General features: G+C 39.4%; 1 protein-coding gene across 7 annotated transcripts in view; it reads right to left on the bottom strand.

Annotated features, from left to right (window-relative positions):
• The window catches only part of BDP1 (BDP1 general transcription factor IIIB subunit), a 52,980-nt gene extending 36,874 nt beyond the window's left edge, over window positions 1-16,106 (bottom strand). For 4 of the 7 annotated variants that reach the window (XM_068927467.1, XM_068927468.1, XM_068927470.1 and 1 more), the window contains exons 1-13: window positions 15,865-16,106; window positions 11,698-12,250; window positions 10,952-11,061; window positions 9,982-10,041; window positions 9,467-9,610; window positions 8,753-8,886; window positions 7,490-7,584; window positions 6,848-6,902; window positions 6,039-6,182; window positions 4,133-4,417; window positions 3,635-3,761; window positions 2,395-2,554; window positions 447-523 (exon numbers count right to left, since the gene is read on the bottom strand). In XM_068927467.1, coding sequence (XP_068783568.1) covers window positions 447-523; window positions 2,395-2,554; window positions 3,635-3,761; window positions 4,133-4,417; window positions 6,039-6,182; window positions 6,848-6,902; window positions 7,490-7,584; window positions 8,753-8,886; window positions 9,467-9,610; window positions 9,982-10,041; window positions 10,952-11,061; window positions 11,698-12,250; window positions 15,865-16,106 — 2,186 coding nt within the window. Of the gene's footprint in view, window positions 1-446; window positions 524-2,394; window positions 2,555-3,634; window positions 3,762-4,132; window positions 4,418-6,038; window positions 6,183-6,847; window positions 6,903-7,489; window positions 7,585-8,752; window positions 8,887-9,466; window positions 9,611-9,981; window positions 10,042-10,951; window positions 11,062-11,697; window positions 12,251-12,864; window positions 12,888-15,864 lie in introns of those variants that run through there. The other 3 variants (XM_068927469.1, XM_068927472.1, XM_068927474.1) reach the window with 3 other exon arrangements.
• Window positions 16,107-16,836: the final 730 nt, after the last annotated feature.

The raw sequence follows: 16,836 nt of genomic DNA, 5'->3' as shown, positions 1-16,836 counted from the left end.
ATTCCAAAGATCAACAGTGTCCAATTATAAAGGTATGAATACATTATACACGTGGGGTGTGCGGCTAATGAGCTCTGATGGACATCTACCAGTTTCAAGGAAACCAACAATGCCCTTTTCTAAACCAGCGATCATAACTGACATTCCCATACAAAACGGCAAAATTTCTTTAGAGAAATTTCTCTTGCCGTTACTGATTGTAGAAGGATTAACTCTTCTAAGCTTCGTCAAGTCTTTCTCCTCATTCCCAGGTAATATTCTAAGTTTTGGTCAAAGCATCACTCCTCAGCAATCAAAATTTCTATCAAAAGTCCTTCTTGAATAAGGAAGAAAAGTTATCATGCTCCACCATCTAATCTTAGCCTGATTAAACAGACTTTATATCCAAATTAAGTAAATGCAGGTTTAGCTTAAGTACTAATGCAAGGTAAAATAATTCTACTCACATTATTTCAGATTGAAAATCACTGTCTGATGCATTCTCCTTTTCATCTGGTTTACATGAGTCATATATATCTTTGTCCTGAGTAAGGAAACAAACAAGTGTTTATCACTTCAACTCTGCAACGTTGAGGAACTCTTTGCCGTAAGATAATGACAAGCAGAAATATGAACAAGGCTCCTCTGTCTTTTAATTTGGTGAAGCTGATAACAGACTCTTTAGGAAGTAACAGCTATTTCTAGCTTCCAGGTCCAGTATTTAAATCTTTTTCTTAGAGATGACTGACCGTAATTCTGAAAATGAAGGGGGGGAAAAAAAAAAAAACACAACACAGCCTAGAAAACACAGCAAAGTTTATATAGAATTTATTTAGTGCATTAAGATAAACATCTATTGAATAAAGATATTTTCTCTTCTTTAGTCACTTTTTCATCATGTTAATAGAATCATGTTTCCCACTGGCTGGCTGGCTATTTCAAATTAAGTCAGTAATTGTGTTCTATTAGTTTTAATATAAATTAACCATAGCAGGCCAAAAGAATTGTAACTGAATAGCTGAGCTTCTGAAATTACCAGTTTTGGAAGGTTTTAAGACTTCATGTCAAACAGCCACAATTAATTACTCTGAAAGCTTAGCTACTTCACTATGCTCAGCTGATGTACATGGCACTTTGCCCTGTTCAGTTCATTATGTTTTACAAATATTATACCAAAAAATATCAGGAGAATGCAATGTTCTAACACTTCCCATTACAAGCATTTAGTATTTACGAAGATCTTAAGCAGTTCATTTTCTATTAAGAATGAAGAAATTTTAGGAACCAGAATGTAAAATAGAGGCCAAAGCACTAATAACTTGCACATGACCTTAGGGAGATGTTAACACTTAGAATTTCCTGATCTCTCACGCTAAACTTCATCCATAATCTTATTTTTCATCTTAGAAAGCACAAGAGGAAAATTAATTCATTCCTCCCATACACAGGTCTTCAAACAGGATGATAATGAGTTCCAAAAATGAGTTAGGGATACAAGGATAGAAGACCGATCAGAGAAACAGAATATTTTCCATATAAGGAGAAATTTAAGATTAGGACTCTTCAGCTTGAAAAAGATAACACTGGAGAAAACAGCACAGCAGTAATAACAAGGACAGCTTGGAGAAGATGAACAGGAATATAATAATGGAAGCAGACTGCATCATATTAAGCCACCAGGCAGCAGGCTTAAAATAATCTGAAGAATATACTTTTTCATTCAGTGCACAAAATAAGGAATTATCAGCTGTAGTATGCAGTTGATGACAGAAGTACAGATAGATACAAAAAGTCAGCTAGACAAATTGGTGGATAAGAGGTCCATCATTGGCTCTGAAAGAAGCCAGATGCAATCTCAGGAAGTTCCTAAACTGCCAGTACTGATTAGAGCATACCTGAGGAAAGATCATTCAATCTTGGTCCAGTTTCCCACAGTTTTGCTGAAACATTTCATACCGGCCAGGGGTGAGAGGATACAGAGGCCTACATTTTGAGGCAACACAAACAACCCTACACTCTTCCCACCCAAATCAGCTGTCAACATCACACTAGTACATGCAAGTCAGCAGAAACCTGCTCCAAGGTAGTACATCAAATTTCACTGTTGATATTATAGTGCTTCAATTTTGAATAATTAAACTGTTTAAATGTTTAAACTATCTATGGGATAAGCCAAATATGAGCATTATACTCTCTGAATAAGTTTAGTATAGCAAAAGCAAAACAAAACAAACAAACGCTGTCAATTTGGTTGGCTTTAAAATGTTGTTGATAGCCTCAGGTTTGTCGCCTTTTGCATGCCAAGTGGTAAAGCATTACAAAAACATATCAAAACTATACCTGATTTACATGAACATAGCTAATAGTAAACAGGAAGATCTAAAGAAGACAGAATTACTTAAAAAATAAAAATACCTTTGCTTCCGCAGTTTCTTCAGACTGTCTTTCTTTGTTTTTAAGCTTTGAAACTGGGAACTTTGAAAGCTGGCTTTCCTGTGGTACCTCATCTCTGATATCTAGCATTCTCAGTTTAGCAGATTCTGTTTCTAGCATACTATCATTGCCATCTTGAAAGCTAAAATCAATAAAAGCACATGAAAACGTAGATGTATTTCAATAGAAAGCTCATGTTGTTTACAGATCAAGTTGCACAGTAAAATTTAGATTTACAGCAGTATGCAATTTCTACAGAGTAGATAGTTACAGACGTTTTAGAGAACCTGACAAACTTTAGTGATATCCCCATAAGACGAGCTTTAAAACCACTTTTGTACTTTTGCAATGCCATTACAAGAAAAGTTAAAAATACCATCTGAATGTTTTACACAGATACAAGCTTAAACACAGACTTTATAGTTTAAAACACTGTCTGCAAAAGATTTTCCCTGATCTTCCATAACAGCCTACAATGAGTTCAAAGATAAGAATTACTGTTCTTCCATATGCTTCCTGTGAGGAATTCAAGTCCATAGAGGCTTTGAGAAAACTGTATGAAAATAGCAAATAATTACAATATAACTATATAGAGCACTTAACATGCAAAATTCTGAAGCAGCACCAACAGCTTCACAACAAGTTTTTAGATTTACTACTTTTATATATACAAAAAAACTCCACAAATATTCACATTCTTTCTAGTAAAAGAATGCCCAAAATTGAGACGAAAATCTTGCCTCTCGACCCAAGGCATAAGTTCAGCACAAGAAAAATCTGAGAAATTTTCCCTTCTCACAAGGAAACCTCTATTAAAGAAAACAGATATAAATTTCAAGTGTGTAGCAACACTACGTAGCAACACTACCAAGCACTCTTTTTGAGAGAAATATTAGTAAGTACTGTTAAGAGTTTTAAGCAAATATTTAGGATAAGCCAGTTTTCAAGCACACCTCCCCCAGAAAAGAAAGTAATTTTGGATAGGATTTTAATATAGATGTAAACTGATTTACAAGGAGAGCACCAGGGCAGAGAATACATTGAGGGTATAAATTGAAAGCAAAGGACTAAAACACAGGAGGGCACACCTTCATAGTTCTGAGAAATCAAAAAACCTGCCCATCTATGTCAATTAACACGATGGTAAGAGTCAACAAATTGAACCAGTTTTAAAAAATAAGCCATTTCTTATTTTGCCTAAGCTTTCTACTGCAAAAATTACCTGCATAAATTGAGATCACTTTCTCCCTCAGTTACGCTGTCCACTGGTAAACAGGACTCTGATTTCTCCTCCTCTACAACAGCAGTCTCATCTTGCTTTTCTTCAGTAGCACTGTCCAGTTCTTCTCCTAAGGTAGTAAGACCATCACTGTTTGCACAACAGACTGAACTTTTTCCTGCTCACAAGTAAGGATGAAATCAATTTGAACATTCTAGGTAACAGCACAGAATTCCAATTCTCACATACCAGCTACTGTGAAGCAAGATTTAATCAAGAACAACAAAAATCCTAGCAGAAATTACACAGAATTAAGAGAATTGCTCTCAGCTGAAATTAAATAGAACTTTTGAGAGCTGACTTCTTGGAAGGCACAGTTCTACAACCTTTCAAGGCAGATCAGTAACAAAACAAAATCCCAGTTCTCATTTTTAAGACCACAGCATCTTTACATAAACTTTGCATTTGATCATTTACAGCTGAGCATTTTTCGTCTCTTACTTTTCTTGGAGGATTTCCCTTCCACAGCAATTTTCGAAGGGACTGCCATTTCTTCTGGAAGATTCTCCACTTCCTCTTCAAGTTCATCTTTTCTCCTCCTTTTTCTTTTCTTTTTTGCTAACGCTGGCTCTAATGCAACCTGTTCTTCTGTCTGTTCAGAAACACCCAAAGATTCTTCGTTCTCCTTCTCAGCCATCACAGCATCTGCTTCTGTTTCTGCATCAGAAACTGTGGCTTTCTGAGAATTATCTTGATCACTGGCAGCTTCTGCACTCGCAGCTTTCGCTGTTGAGACAGTATGGTTCCTGATTAATAGGCTGATAAGAGCATTAGGAGCCATAAATCTCAAAGATATTTCCAATAGCAATATCTTGTGAATGTATGCATCAGTGTCGATACATTGTTAGGCACCGAAGCAGGTCCATGAGAAGTCAGTCACTGACTAGAAAGAAAAATTTCAGTACAGATTAACCAAAATACGAAACACAGAACGAGTTCTGTGCATAAGACAACACTTCCATCAGTGTAAAGGCAATACAGGATGTATTAAGCAAATGTTCTTCTTCCAATACTTTCTAAAAAGTTATGCAGCCACTTTTAGGTCCAGGAAAAATAGGCATTGACATCCCTGAAAACAATTTTCCTGTCTCTGCAGAAGAAGGTAACTATGGCTGCATAAAGCATGCCATGAAAAAGCAATTTTGATCAAGAGATTTATTCCAGTTAATCATTTTTACTTGCATAAGAAAGCTCAATTATTATCTAGCTAAAAATTTGTAAGCTCTTTTCCTGCTTTAACCAGCTTCTGAAATTCTTCTCCCTCCCTTTTCCAGAACACTTTGGTCGTCATCTTGTATTTGCGTAGAACATCAGACAAGCACTTTTCCCCACCCTTTTTATTATTCTTATAATGACTTGTTCCCCTGTAATTAAGAAATCCAAAATCCAGGAAGACTAGGAAAGCATGCTCACATTGTTTTATACACAAAGAACAATTAACCTATAATTAAAGACTAGGAACATAATTTTGACATGCAACTATAAAACCTGCTGCATGGCACATTTTTACTAAATCAGACCTGAAATCAAGGCTAGAGCAAAGCAACAATCAATTCAATTTTAAGAATTAAATTGAGATGTTACTTGCTAGTTAGAATCCCTTTTAAGAGCTACTCACTTGTTTCTTCCACAAGAACCCATTTTCTTGTTAATGGTATTAAGAACACATATTCAGAAAAAAAATCCACAAAATTCAATCAAATTATGTCAGTACAATTGTTTTTAATTTAAATGCATCTGTGAAAAGTCCTTTCACAGGTACTGAAGTAATAAGACACTATTACAACGATCAGCCGTAATTAAGCATAATATTTATACTTTATTTTAAACAGACAAGAAAAGTAAAACAGTTTTTACAAGATTCCCTGAAAAGAATTATAATCTTCAGAGTCTAGGGGTCAAAATGCAGCTAAAGGAGAAACAGCATCTTTAAAAAAAAAAAAAAAAAGAGTTAAAATTTAAATGAAGAGTCACAGAAGAAAACAGTGCTCCAAAAATAAGGCTTTGGCTCAAGGTTTCTAAAAAGTGAGTTGACCAGCAACTCATGAAGATACTTATTAATTATTAAATTTAAATATTCCTTTTAATAGTTCAGTGCTTCAGATGCTGGAAGAGCAGCAATCTTAGCATGGCCTAGAGAAAACGCCCCTCAAGAAATCGGTTGCAAACAATTATTACCATCCTGCACAAAAGCAAACTACATCTGAAAAAGAATTACACTATGAATCCTGGATTCTCTTGCCCTCTTCAGAACAGGGAAGGAAGAGATGCCCTACATGATTTTTACTTTGTTAGTGATATATTACTGAAGCAACATTAACACCACTCCTCTGTTCTTTTGAAGTACCTTTTGGTTTCTTCCGAGGCCTTGACGGCCTCTTTTCTTTTGGCTTCTGGCTTTTAACAGTCTTTTGCTTCCTCTTCTCCTCATCTGCCAAGACCTTCTCAAGCAGCTGAGCAAAGAACTCAAAATCAAAGGGCCGCTTTTCTTCTGTCCAATTAAAGCAAAGAAAAGCAAAAGACTTTGGAGCTGATCATCTTTCAAAATTTCTGCTTTTGTAAAATAATCACTGGTACATGTTATGATATTAAAAAGAAACAATTACATATTTACACAGAGAACTCTTTTTGAATATCACTTGAGCAGAAAGTAGAGAAGAGGTGACAGATAAGGACTGTGGTAGCTTGGTTTTTGAAAAACAGATAGCAGAAAGGGTACAATACTTAGCAGTTTAGAAAATCTGAGAAGTGATAAATACACAAATTGTACCATAGTATCAAATAATGAACTAATGTGCTAATCTAAGACTTATGCGGCCCATTCAAAAAACAAGCAAAGCATTCAAAGATTCTCAAAGCAGTTTACAGTTAGTAACTGGGCTCTAAATTCCAGTGAATCAGAAGAATCTTCACCTGAAAGTTTACATTAAACTCATGTATTGGATCAATACAAAGCCAGAAATTAAACCTAAAGATCTTACTGTTGAATCATACTTGTTATAAAAATTTTTGAGAGTCTCCCAACTTCTAAATTCCTTTATGAGCAAAAACTTTTTCCTATGATTAGTTTAAGCAGGGGAAAGCACAAAAATGGCAAAGAAAGATGACTACATTTAACTGACTCATTGCGGGGTGCAGTGCATTTTCTTTACTTACTGAAAGCTTTGTCTATCCTCCATCCATTTGCTTTTTCCTCACGTTTGAACTTATTCTAAAAATAAAGTTACGTTTATCTTTAAATAACCAAGAAATGCAACAATATAGCTGTTGTACAACACAGGTCAAGATAAACTTTTTTCTAGTAATAAAATTTTCTCGGAACTGAAGCTGTTAAGTTTTACAGTCATGCTCACAGAACACACAAGTTTTTGTCATTCATTTTTGTACAATTTGTTTTCTATCATCAATATGTATCATTAGCTTATTTTTGGTTATTTTCCACATCTTCCTCCAGCCGTCCTTGTTACTTCCAATCTAGGCAGAGGTTGAAATCCAGAAGTTGTTACTAGTTGGATACCAAGCGAGGTAACACAAAAGAATGTCAAACTTCATCCACTATCAGCATTTTTCAATCGAGACTAGCTATATTTGCTTATTAAATATGGTGATCAGAATGCAACCCAGCATGTTCATATTTCAGACAGTTATTACTTCCTGCAAATGGCTATTAAAAGCATTACTCCAGAGCCAATTAGCATCAAAATTATCAATACTAGTAGGAAAAACAAGAGTAGCAAACAAGAAACAGAAGAGTGAAAATAGATGTTTAATTACTTGATTGAGTACTTCAATTTTTACCTTAATTTCTGCTCTGGCTCTATGAGGAAACAGCTGCCCAATCAAGGAGAAGTCTGTTCCTACCATACTGATAGCTAAAAAGAACATATCTGTCTCTGGGGAAAAGAAGATAAGACAGATAGTATTTCAGAGTACTTACAGTTATCATCCTTCTTACTATCTAAAATAAAACATTTTCCAAACTATCAATACAGCTAGGTAGATAACTTGCAGAAGACACCACGTTTTGGTTCTACAGATTCAGAGAATTTATGATTACCATGTACCCTTAGGTTATCTAACAGGGCTGCAAATTGAGTGAATTGGAGTATCCCAGTGAAATTTAAAGTTACATAGTTAAAATTTGAAGTTTTTTTTTTTTAATTATCACATTAAATCATCCCAACATTAATGAGAAACATAACGCAAAGGTATATCAAACTAATCATTATAATTCTGTATTCTCCCATTTTCATACATCAATTCACTGAAAGAGAATATGCCTGCTAAGAAGTTATTTAGATAAGCAACCAACATTTCCCACCAGCTAGTGAAGAATTAGGCCTACTAACACTACTCATTTCAGCAAAATCAAGTTTGAATAAAGCATCTTTTATATATATATATATATACACACACACACACGTACGTATATATACACATATGTGTACATACACATTTATATGAACGTACATATGCATGTACATGTGTGTGTATATATGTGTTTTCCATCTACAGTTTTAAAAAGTATTTCCAGCTGTTGTAAGCTGGAAACAAGTTGCAAGCCTAAAGACAATAACCAATTCACAGCAGGCTCAAAATCAAAAAAGAAAACAATCACATAAAAACCCTTCTGTGCATATTGACAACTATCAGCCCATGCAGAGACAGCTTATATCACGTATTCCTGCCCATACTGGAAGAACCAAGCAGGGAAGCTGTTAAAAATTCCTAATTGTTCCATAAGCAGCTCAAATATCCTGATACTAGAATCTAAAACTAGCCTTTGATAAAAGGACACATTAGCACTTCCACAGCACCTAACAGTCCAAGACAGAATCAAGTTACAGGTATCCTACATATCACAGGACACTGGATTTTAAGCATGCCTATTTTCACAGCAAATATCAGCGCTCTGATTGTTATAAGAGTTTGCGGACTGAGACTGTCACACATAAATAGATCCATGAACTTCACTGGGAATAAAAGCTGCAAGTACAGAGCATTTGTGGAAAACTAAGCTTTTTCTGCAGACTCAAAACTTGAAACCAAAAATATACTCACCTTTATTGGACCATGGTTTTGTGTAAAAACTTTTCCTGAAGCTGGAATATGTAGTTGTAGAGCCACGCTCAAAGATGGGTTCATTTTCTTCTACAACACACGGACCTTTTGTCCTTAATACTTCTACAGTTAAACTGGAACAGCAAACAAGAGACTTATCTGAAAACATTGCTAGCAAGACACATTGCTGATGTTTATCAATGAATTTTTCAGATTTTTAGAAAGTCAGTAATTTGATACTCTAATATTTTAGAAAAGTCATACCATTCTAAGCAAAGTTACCAAAAACACTGACACCTGAACAGAGCAACACGGTTCAAGATAACAAAGCTGGAGCAAACCACGCTGATAACAGAATAGCAATGAGCAGGCTCATGCAACTATGATTAAAAAAAAAAAAGGAGCGAACTAAAAGATATTTGGGAGTTTGACAAATTTTCACCATTCGTTCACTCCAATAAAAACATTGCATCTTCCTCTCCCTCCTTCTCCAATAATCCATTTCTCACAGTAAGTATGCCACTACTGTGACGTAGATAACGGCTGCTCATATTTTGCCATATATTTGCACTGTTTTCTAAATTAGGAAAGCTTGACTCTCAGCAAATTCAACACACTCATGTTTGTCCCTGTTCAAAATAACTGTTCTTTATTCAGAAACCAAGCAGTAGACTAGTATATATTGTCCATGAGTCAAGGCGCAGAATCTAGTACCTTTCTTCATCCAGAATAATTGAGCCATCTTCTGCTACTTTCACACGAGGAACTAGAAGTGGACCATCCTGACTCTCCTCCCCGTTCTCTTCTTCCTCCTCCTCATCTTCCTCTTCATGATCAGGAGTACTTTTCTCTTCCTGTCTACAATTAAGAGTCCAACCAAAATCATTACTTTTTTTAATGTTTTGAATTGCTGCTCAGTACAGCAGATGTTCAATAATTTAAAGAACCACTCAATAATATAGTCCACTAGCAATGTAATCAACAAAGAGTCTGGACTGTTTTTCATTCCCCTGTACAATGAACAAACGACCCAGGAACATCATATTGAAACAAAATGCTCTCTAACCATGCTCCACTCCCAAATCACATTTTGTTTTAAGTAAGGGCTACAATATTGAAACAGTAAACAAAGACGTACATTGTTAATATTACAACACAGAAAGCATGCTTTTTTCCAACTAAAACAAAAATCTTTTTGACTCCTAAGTATCTCAGGCACCAAGACTTACTCTTTCATTTGACCCAGTCCAGAATTTCTTTCTGTTCTCTTTTCTTCTGCCAGTGAAGACCTGGAATTTTATAAAACACTTGAGATGAAAGTTCATGCAGACACATTTCTCCTTCCCACTAATAAAACACAACCCCCTAAACATGCTTGTAGTGTATAATGAGCAAAGAAACGCACAGTTTTCATATTTTGGTTCTTTGTACCATATCCGGATTTGGTCTAACTGAACAAACATGAATGCTTAATGAATTTTGCTGGATTTTTGTACAAGTCTTAATTATTCAAGGCATTTTAAAAGGACAAAGCAAGAGATTTCAAGTAGTGATCCGTGAGTCTATGCTGATAATCACCAGTTGATTCACTATTGACTAATGTCCACACCGCTTTCAACTGAAAGTTCAAACTACCTTATCACAGGAAAGCGAGGATGACCAGCAGCCATTAGTCTCTGAGAAACAAGTACCTTCTACCTTACATCATAAGCTGCTAGTTGATAGTACAACAATGCTACTACACACCAGCATTTCCACTTTACACTGATCAACAAGTTCTGCGAGCGATGGAAATCGCTGACACTTTATTGTTAGAAATGGTCCTTCCAGTAAGCACCACGCTCTTGAGGAGAGCTAGACAAAGTTGTCCATAGCTGCTTGTCTGGTTCTCATCTGTAAGATTTTGTACAATCTCCTGCACCATCGATACCATGCCAAATTGATCTACAGAGTCAACCACTTGAAGGAACGTGCTGCCATGAAAATTACAATTGAATAAAGCTAAGATTTCTGTACAAAAACTGAGCACACGCGAAAATGTTTATAAGTTTACTTTGCCACTGCACTAAAGCTAAGGAAGAATACTTCAGTTTTAAGAATTCAAGAATCCTTTCTACAGGTATTAAATTGGTAGAAAATAAAAAATCATTTGACCTAAGGAGAGGGAGGGAGAAAAAAAAACCCAAAACTCATACTTACTTCATAGGATTGTTTTCCGGCAGGTAGTATATCAAGTCTCTCATAGTCATTTTAGAACGATCTGGTGGAGAACGTCCTTCAGTTATTGGAGGTCTGTGTTTCAACTGTTTCTGTGCAAAAATAAAACACTTGAATTCACCTTGAAAATGCTTTATGCTTCACAAATAGATATTTTTGCTTTGTTTATGAAGCACGCAATTTAGGGATTTTTTTTATTTTCCTCCTCTCAACCATTGAAGTAATTTTATCTTAGAAGCATCCATTTGTCAGAGAGGACATCAGCAACCCCTAAGTAATTTAAACTCTCACAGAAATTCAATACTCTGTGCACATAGACATGAGAACATCACACAACCTAGTCAATGCTTAAGTTGAAAGATATGAGGAATCTCACATCCTACGCTTCTTACAGCGCACATCTCTGCTGTATGTACCAACTGTAAAGTTATTTAAATTGGAATGCTGACCATTACATATTGGCAGGCCTCAAGTCAAAAAGGCTTGTGGGTCTTAAGAAGAAGTGTACAATTTTTCATAAATTAATCTGTATTATAAGCAATAGCAACACTATGTTCCATTATGAATAATTTAAACCTCTATAAAGATGCATAAGATACCACAGACTATTAGCAGTAAGCAGCTGATCACTGTCAGAAAACACTACTGTAAAGGAGAAGCGATAGATTAGGTGAATCACACTTCTTTCTCTGCCCTTCACACTAGCACTAACCAGCACAGAGGCCTACCATCCGCTCTTTCTTCAGCTCTTCTTTAAGCATTTCTCTTAACTTCCGAGCTTTGAGGATCCTTTCACGGTCAGAACACATTTGTTTCGCTTTTACAGGAGTAGGTTTTGTAGGTAGCTTTTCCTCTTGTGCCACCGATCTTTCTTGTGTTGGTCTCTCCTTGAGTGGGGAGGGTACATTCTTCTGCAGGGTATCATCATTTTTCTGAGCAGCTACACCCACATTTTGTTCTTTATTGGCCGATTTTTTAAACGGGGAGAATTGTGGCACTTGCGGCACAGGCGTTTTCTTTTCAGGTAGTATGGGAGACTTGGGAGATCTTTCAACATTAGTCTTTTCTGATGGAGAGGAATCCTTCTGAAGTGAAGCACTGCCATCAAGAGCTTGAGATGCTCGCCTCTGTGGTTTTGATGATGAGCGTTGTGCAGATGAAGGTCCAGCTCTGGGTTTTGCCAGATTGGGCAGAGTAGAGATCCGTTTTCTTCTCTGTGCGGGCATCTCTGCAGGTTTATTAGCTTCTCCAGCATTATTTGGGCTATCAGTCTTTTCATCTCTGGAAAATTCAAAAAAAAAAGTATTCTGAACTACTTTACAGTGACAGTTTTACAACTTTCAGGATCAGTACATATATGTATGCACCAAATAATATAAATGCAGTGCGACAGAGAAATGCAACTATATACAAGAAGCCACACTAGAACCAACTTGCAGCTGGTACTTCCTCCTAAAATAAAATACCAGTTCTTCTGATGAGTTTATAATACTAAGTACTAATGTTACAAGCTGGTTGACCAATAACGCTAAACTCCCATGCTCCTTCACCTCATCCTTTTTGGTAGGCTCCCTACTTTTATCAGAGAATATCAAACACCACAGTACAATACAGCTAATTAAGCTTTGTAAAAATACCTTGCATAATGTCGGTTACATATGACAAACATTCAAGAAACCTATATGCAACAAATAGTTTTATGATTTTCAAGATGATCAGCCTGAACATTCCTCTTACGCGTTTGCAAGTACATAATATTTGAGCTGTGACTGCCAAAACAAACCACCACCTCAGTGAAACTGGCCACTACTATTCCATTGCTCACACTAATCACATCAAAGGTAAGCGGCCTTTTAGAAGCAACAACTTTTAGCTTCCACAGAAAGCTTTCTTACCTCTGCATAAGGGTTGGAAACAATACGTAAGTTTTGAAGTGCAAGCAAAATGCCAACCACTATCACCTTCCCAAGTCTGCAAGCAACTCCAGTGCCTTGACTGCCACTCACAGTAAAACTGTAGCTGAGTTAAAACCGAGTCATAAAGGGTTTCTTCATTTCACAGGTGAACTATGCCTTTTTTGTTTCTGTACATAAGGATGACCACATCCATGGTTTAATAACCAATAATCCATCTCTAAAAATAGTTAGAAGTAAATGCCTCTGAAAGAATATAAGAAAAGCATTATCATACAGTGAAAATCTTCTGAATCCTCTCCAGATACTGGCTATCTGTAGCTCAGGCACGGCCTAGAGATGATGTTTTTGTATATAACAGTCCCAGTAAACTTTTTTTTTTAAATATTTGTCCCATGCGTTGAGGTTTTTTTTTTTTTTGGCACACAGAACATCCTTCAGCAAAGATTTCAACAGCTTCCCTATGTGGTGCCTTTCTGTTCGTTTGGAGTAAGATTCTTTCAAGTTCCATGCAATGTCTTTTGTTTTTTGTATTACAAGAGACAGTGAAAAGTGATTCTTTATTTACCTTCCCCACGCCACCTCCGATTTACAAGTCTTTTACAAAAGATTTGTAAACTACACTAGCCTTTGAACAGTCAGACATCATTTAGCAAACAGTACTATGAAAAACATAAAATAAAAACAACAAAAATAAAAAACCACAAACACACCCATGCTCAGAGAACTTCCCCATAATCAACACAATCTATTCATAGCTTAGAGGAACACAGAAAAGGAAAGCAACTGACACTACAGATACAGATCTGATACACTTAGAAGGAATGCCTTTGGTTGGATGGAGAAAGATACATTCATGTTTGCCTTCACTTTTCTTGTAGACCACAAAACAAACACATTGTACCGTGTGCCACCAATTACTGCACTCAAGAAATCCAATTGTGTGACTTCCCTCAAACCCACCCACCCAGAATCTTCAGAGCCACGCAGGCGGCTAGCCTTTAAAACGCATCATCTAAAGAGACAGCTCTCCAAGAAGTTAATACAGCCTACACTGCAAGCAAATCCCTGGGCTTGCTTTTTTTTTTTTTTTTTTTTTAAATAAAAAGCATTTGATTGCTACTGGCCTTCAAAATCTCCCAGTCAACAGAAAACTTTAAGAAACAGGTTTTCAACAGAATTTACGGTGAGTATATGAAGGTGAGAAGGAAGACGCTCCCACCTGTTCCCTTGCTACATGTTCCCAGGACTAAAAGTTTCCCCAGGACTCCCAGCAGTTACTATCTCGATAGTACCTCCTCCTTCCAGCTGAAATCTGAACTGAGAAATCCACCACAGCACTTCAGCAGACCACACCTCTTCTTAAAAGGGCTTTTTTCCAAGCATATAGTTCTATGAAGAAGTTCGTTCTTAGCCCTTTTCCCTACCCTACACGTTTCACTGGGCTGGCAAACTGAAGAAGTTCGCACGTTGCCTCTGACATGAACAACGTGGATCACAAATGTTTTATACAACAAAGATTTATACAACTGTCCTACCTTTCTTTACAGTAGCAAAGCGTGGTTTTGTGGATTTGTTTGCCTGGATATTTTCTGCCTTCGTTATGACCCATGAGCCTGTTACTTATATGGCAGAAGTCTATTTTTCAAGCCACATGAACAGATTCTGTAGAATACTTTCCATTTTGAAATAGCATAAGTATATGTTTCAAAGCTAGGTACTAAAGTTGCACTAAAACATCCATTAAATTACAAATACAGAAATATTTTATAAATGCACTGAATCAGCAGCAGTACCACATAGCAGCAAACCCAGCAACTACACTACCTACATTTAAGGGAAAAAAAGAACGGATAACAAAAGATCCAGTAATCTAACCGCTACAACATACAAAATTTTAAAATAAGATCTGAAGAAAAAGCATTGTTACAACACATTGAAAAACAAGTTTAAGTATAAAAGATATGTTAGACTTGGATAAAAGGCAGCATGGGTAACTAAAAACACATCACATCAGACAACCTGATACCTGATTTTCTAGACAAAAGAAACACTTAAGACTGTAAGATCTCACATTATGTCATGAAGGACATGTTTCAACTTAAAAACAAACAAACAAACAAAACACAGGTATTCATACAAGATGTAAATTCAACTAGCTAAAGGAAGAGAGAAGGTTATTCTGAAGGGCAGTTATCACATTAGGGAAAGGTCCTGAAGAACTGGTCCTGGGACCAATCTTACCAAATATATCCATTACTATGAAGAACACTTAAAAAGAATAAACAGGCAAAAAGGAAAAGGCAAGAAACTTTTCACTCTGTAATACGGGGAGAAGTGTATGGAAACGAATGCAAAAAAGGAATCACTCTAAGAACATAAAAGTCCCGCAATTATGGACGGCTAGGAATTTTTGCTGTACACTGCAAACCAGAGCTCCCTACTGCAGCAGGGCCAACAAAACAGAGGATCTGACCACACCAGGCCCCTCCTCTGCAGTCTGAACTTGTATTTGATTTCACACACCTGCAGTGCAACCGTATTAAAGAAGTACAAATTTTGCTTAGCCTGCAAACGTGCCAGGCACCTAGAAGCCGTTGCCTCCGATTACAACAGGCGCTGCTGTCATCGCTAGAGAGGCGCGGCAGCGCGGCCCGCCTCTCGCAGGACACCTTCCAGAAGATGCAACTTCAAAGCGAAGAGGGGCCCAGCCGGAGGCCCCGGCAGCGACACCACCGCAGCCCCGGGCGCTCCCCAAGGGCAGCCGGGGCCGGGGCCCTCCCCCGACCCGTCTCACACCGCGATCCCAGCCCGGGCGGCGGACGGAGCCAGACCCGGCGGGCCGGCCAGCGGCGCACCGGGCAGGCCGCGGCCCCGCCCGCCCGCGCCCTCGGCGGCGCCGGCCGCCGCCCTCCCCACAGCCCGGCGTCGCGTCCTGTCCGGGCCGAGCGCTCCCGGCGCCGCCGTCGCGGCGGGACTCACCTCTCGGCCCGCCGCCCGGCCGGCGGGGGCTCGGCTGCCGCTCCCGCCGCGGGCTCGACGCAGGCGGCCGCCGGCGAGCTCGAACCCGGACCTGAACCCGGACCCGGGCCCGGGCTGCCCTGCGGCTCCGGCTGCGGCTGCGGCTCCGGCCCCGGCCCCGGCCCCGGCCCCGCCGCGCCGCCGCCGCCCCTGCCCCCGGGCCGCACGTTGGGCCGCACGCTGAGGCGGGCCCGGCGGAACATGGTGCCGCTTGCGCCAGGCGCCGGCGGAGGGCACGGGCACGCGCCCGCCCGCGAGGGCGGCCAGGGAGCGCGCGCGGAGCTCAGCTCAGCTCAGCTCGGCTCGGCTCGGCTCGGCTCGACACACCGCGCCGCCGCCGCCACCGCTCACGGCATGTCACCCGCCGCCGGCGCGGCCGACGTCATCCGCGCGCGACGGCACGGGCCGGCCGGGCCTTCCCCCGCGACGGCAGGGGGCGCGCGGCGCCGAGGGAGGCGTGACGTCACCCCCCCAGGCAGGAAGGCGCAGGCTGTCGCGGATGGCGGCGCGGGGCGGGGCACGTCCCCCGCGAGGGCGCCCTGGTTTCGCCATGCGAAGAGTGTCGGCGGGGGGGGGATGTTATGCAGGCGGCAAACAGTAGGTGTTGCCGTGGAGGCGTGACCCGAGGGTGCAGTGTCCCCGTAGGCGCGTTTGCGCCGTGCAAGTGCTGGGCTTGCTGTTTTCCTAGAACAGTCCACCTGGGGCCTGCAGTTGTGTCCATCCACGCAGGCACGCACATCTTTGTGCCGTCCTCCAAAGGCATGCAGGTTAATCTTACTCATGAGAGGACCCCCACTAACTTGGTATTACCATAGAAACAACGTTCATTACCTTCTCGTTAGATTTGCAGACCTGGAGTTTTGGCTTAAAAGCGAAGTCTGTACAGGCAGACCCTTGATCTAGGCAGAGAAAAATCAATGAAATGTATAAATG

This window comes from Struthio camelus, chromosome Z (genome assembly GCF_040807025.1).
Source record: "Struthio camelus isolate bStrCam1 chromosome Z, bStrCam1.hap1, whole genome shotgun sequence".
In the NCBI taxonomy this organism is placed as follows: Eukaryota; Metazoa; Chordata; class Aves; order Struthioniformes; family Struthionidae; genus Struthio; species Struthio camelus.
Note: the sequence above shows the minus strand (reverse complement) of the source record. Positions and strands in the feature narration are given on the sequence as shown.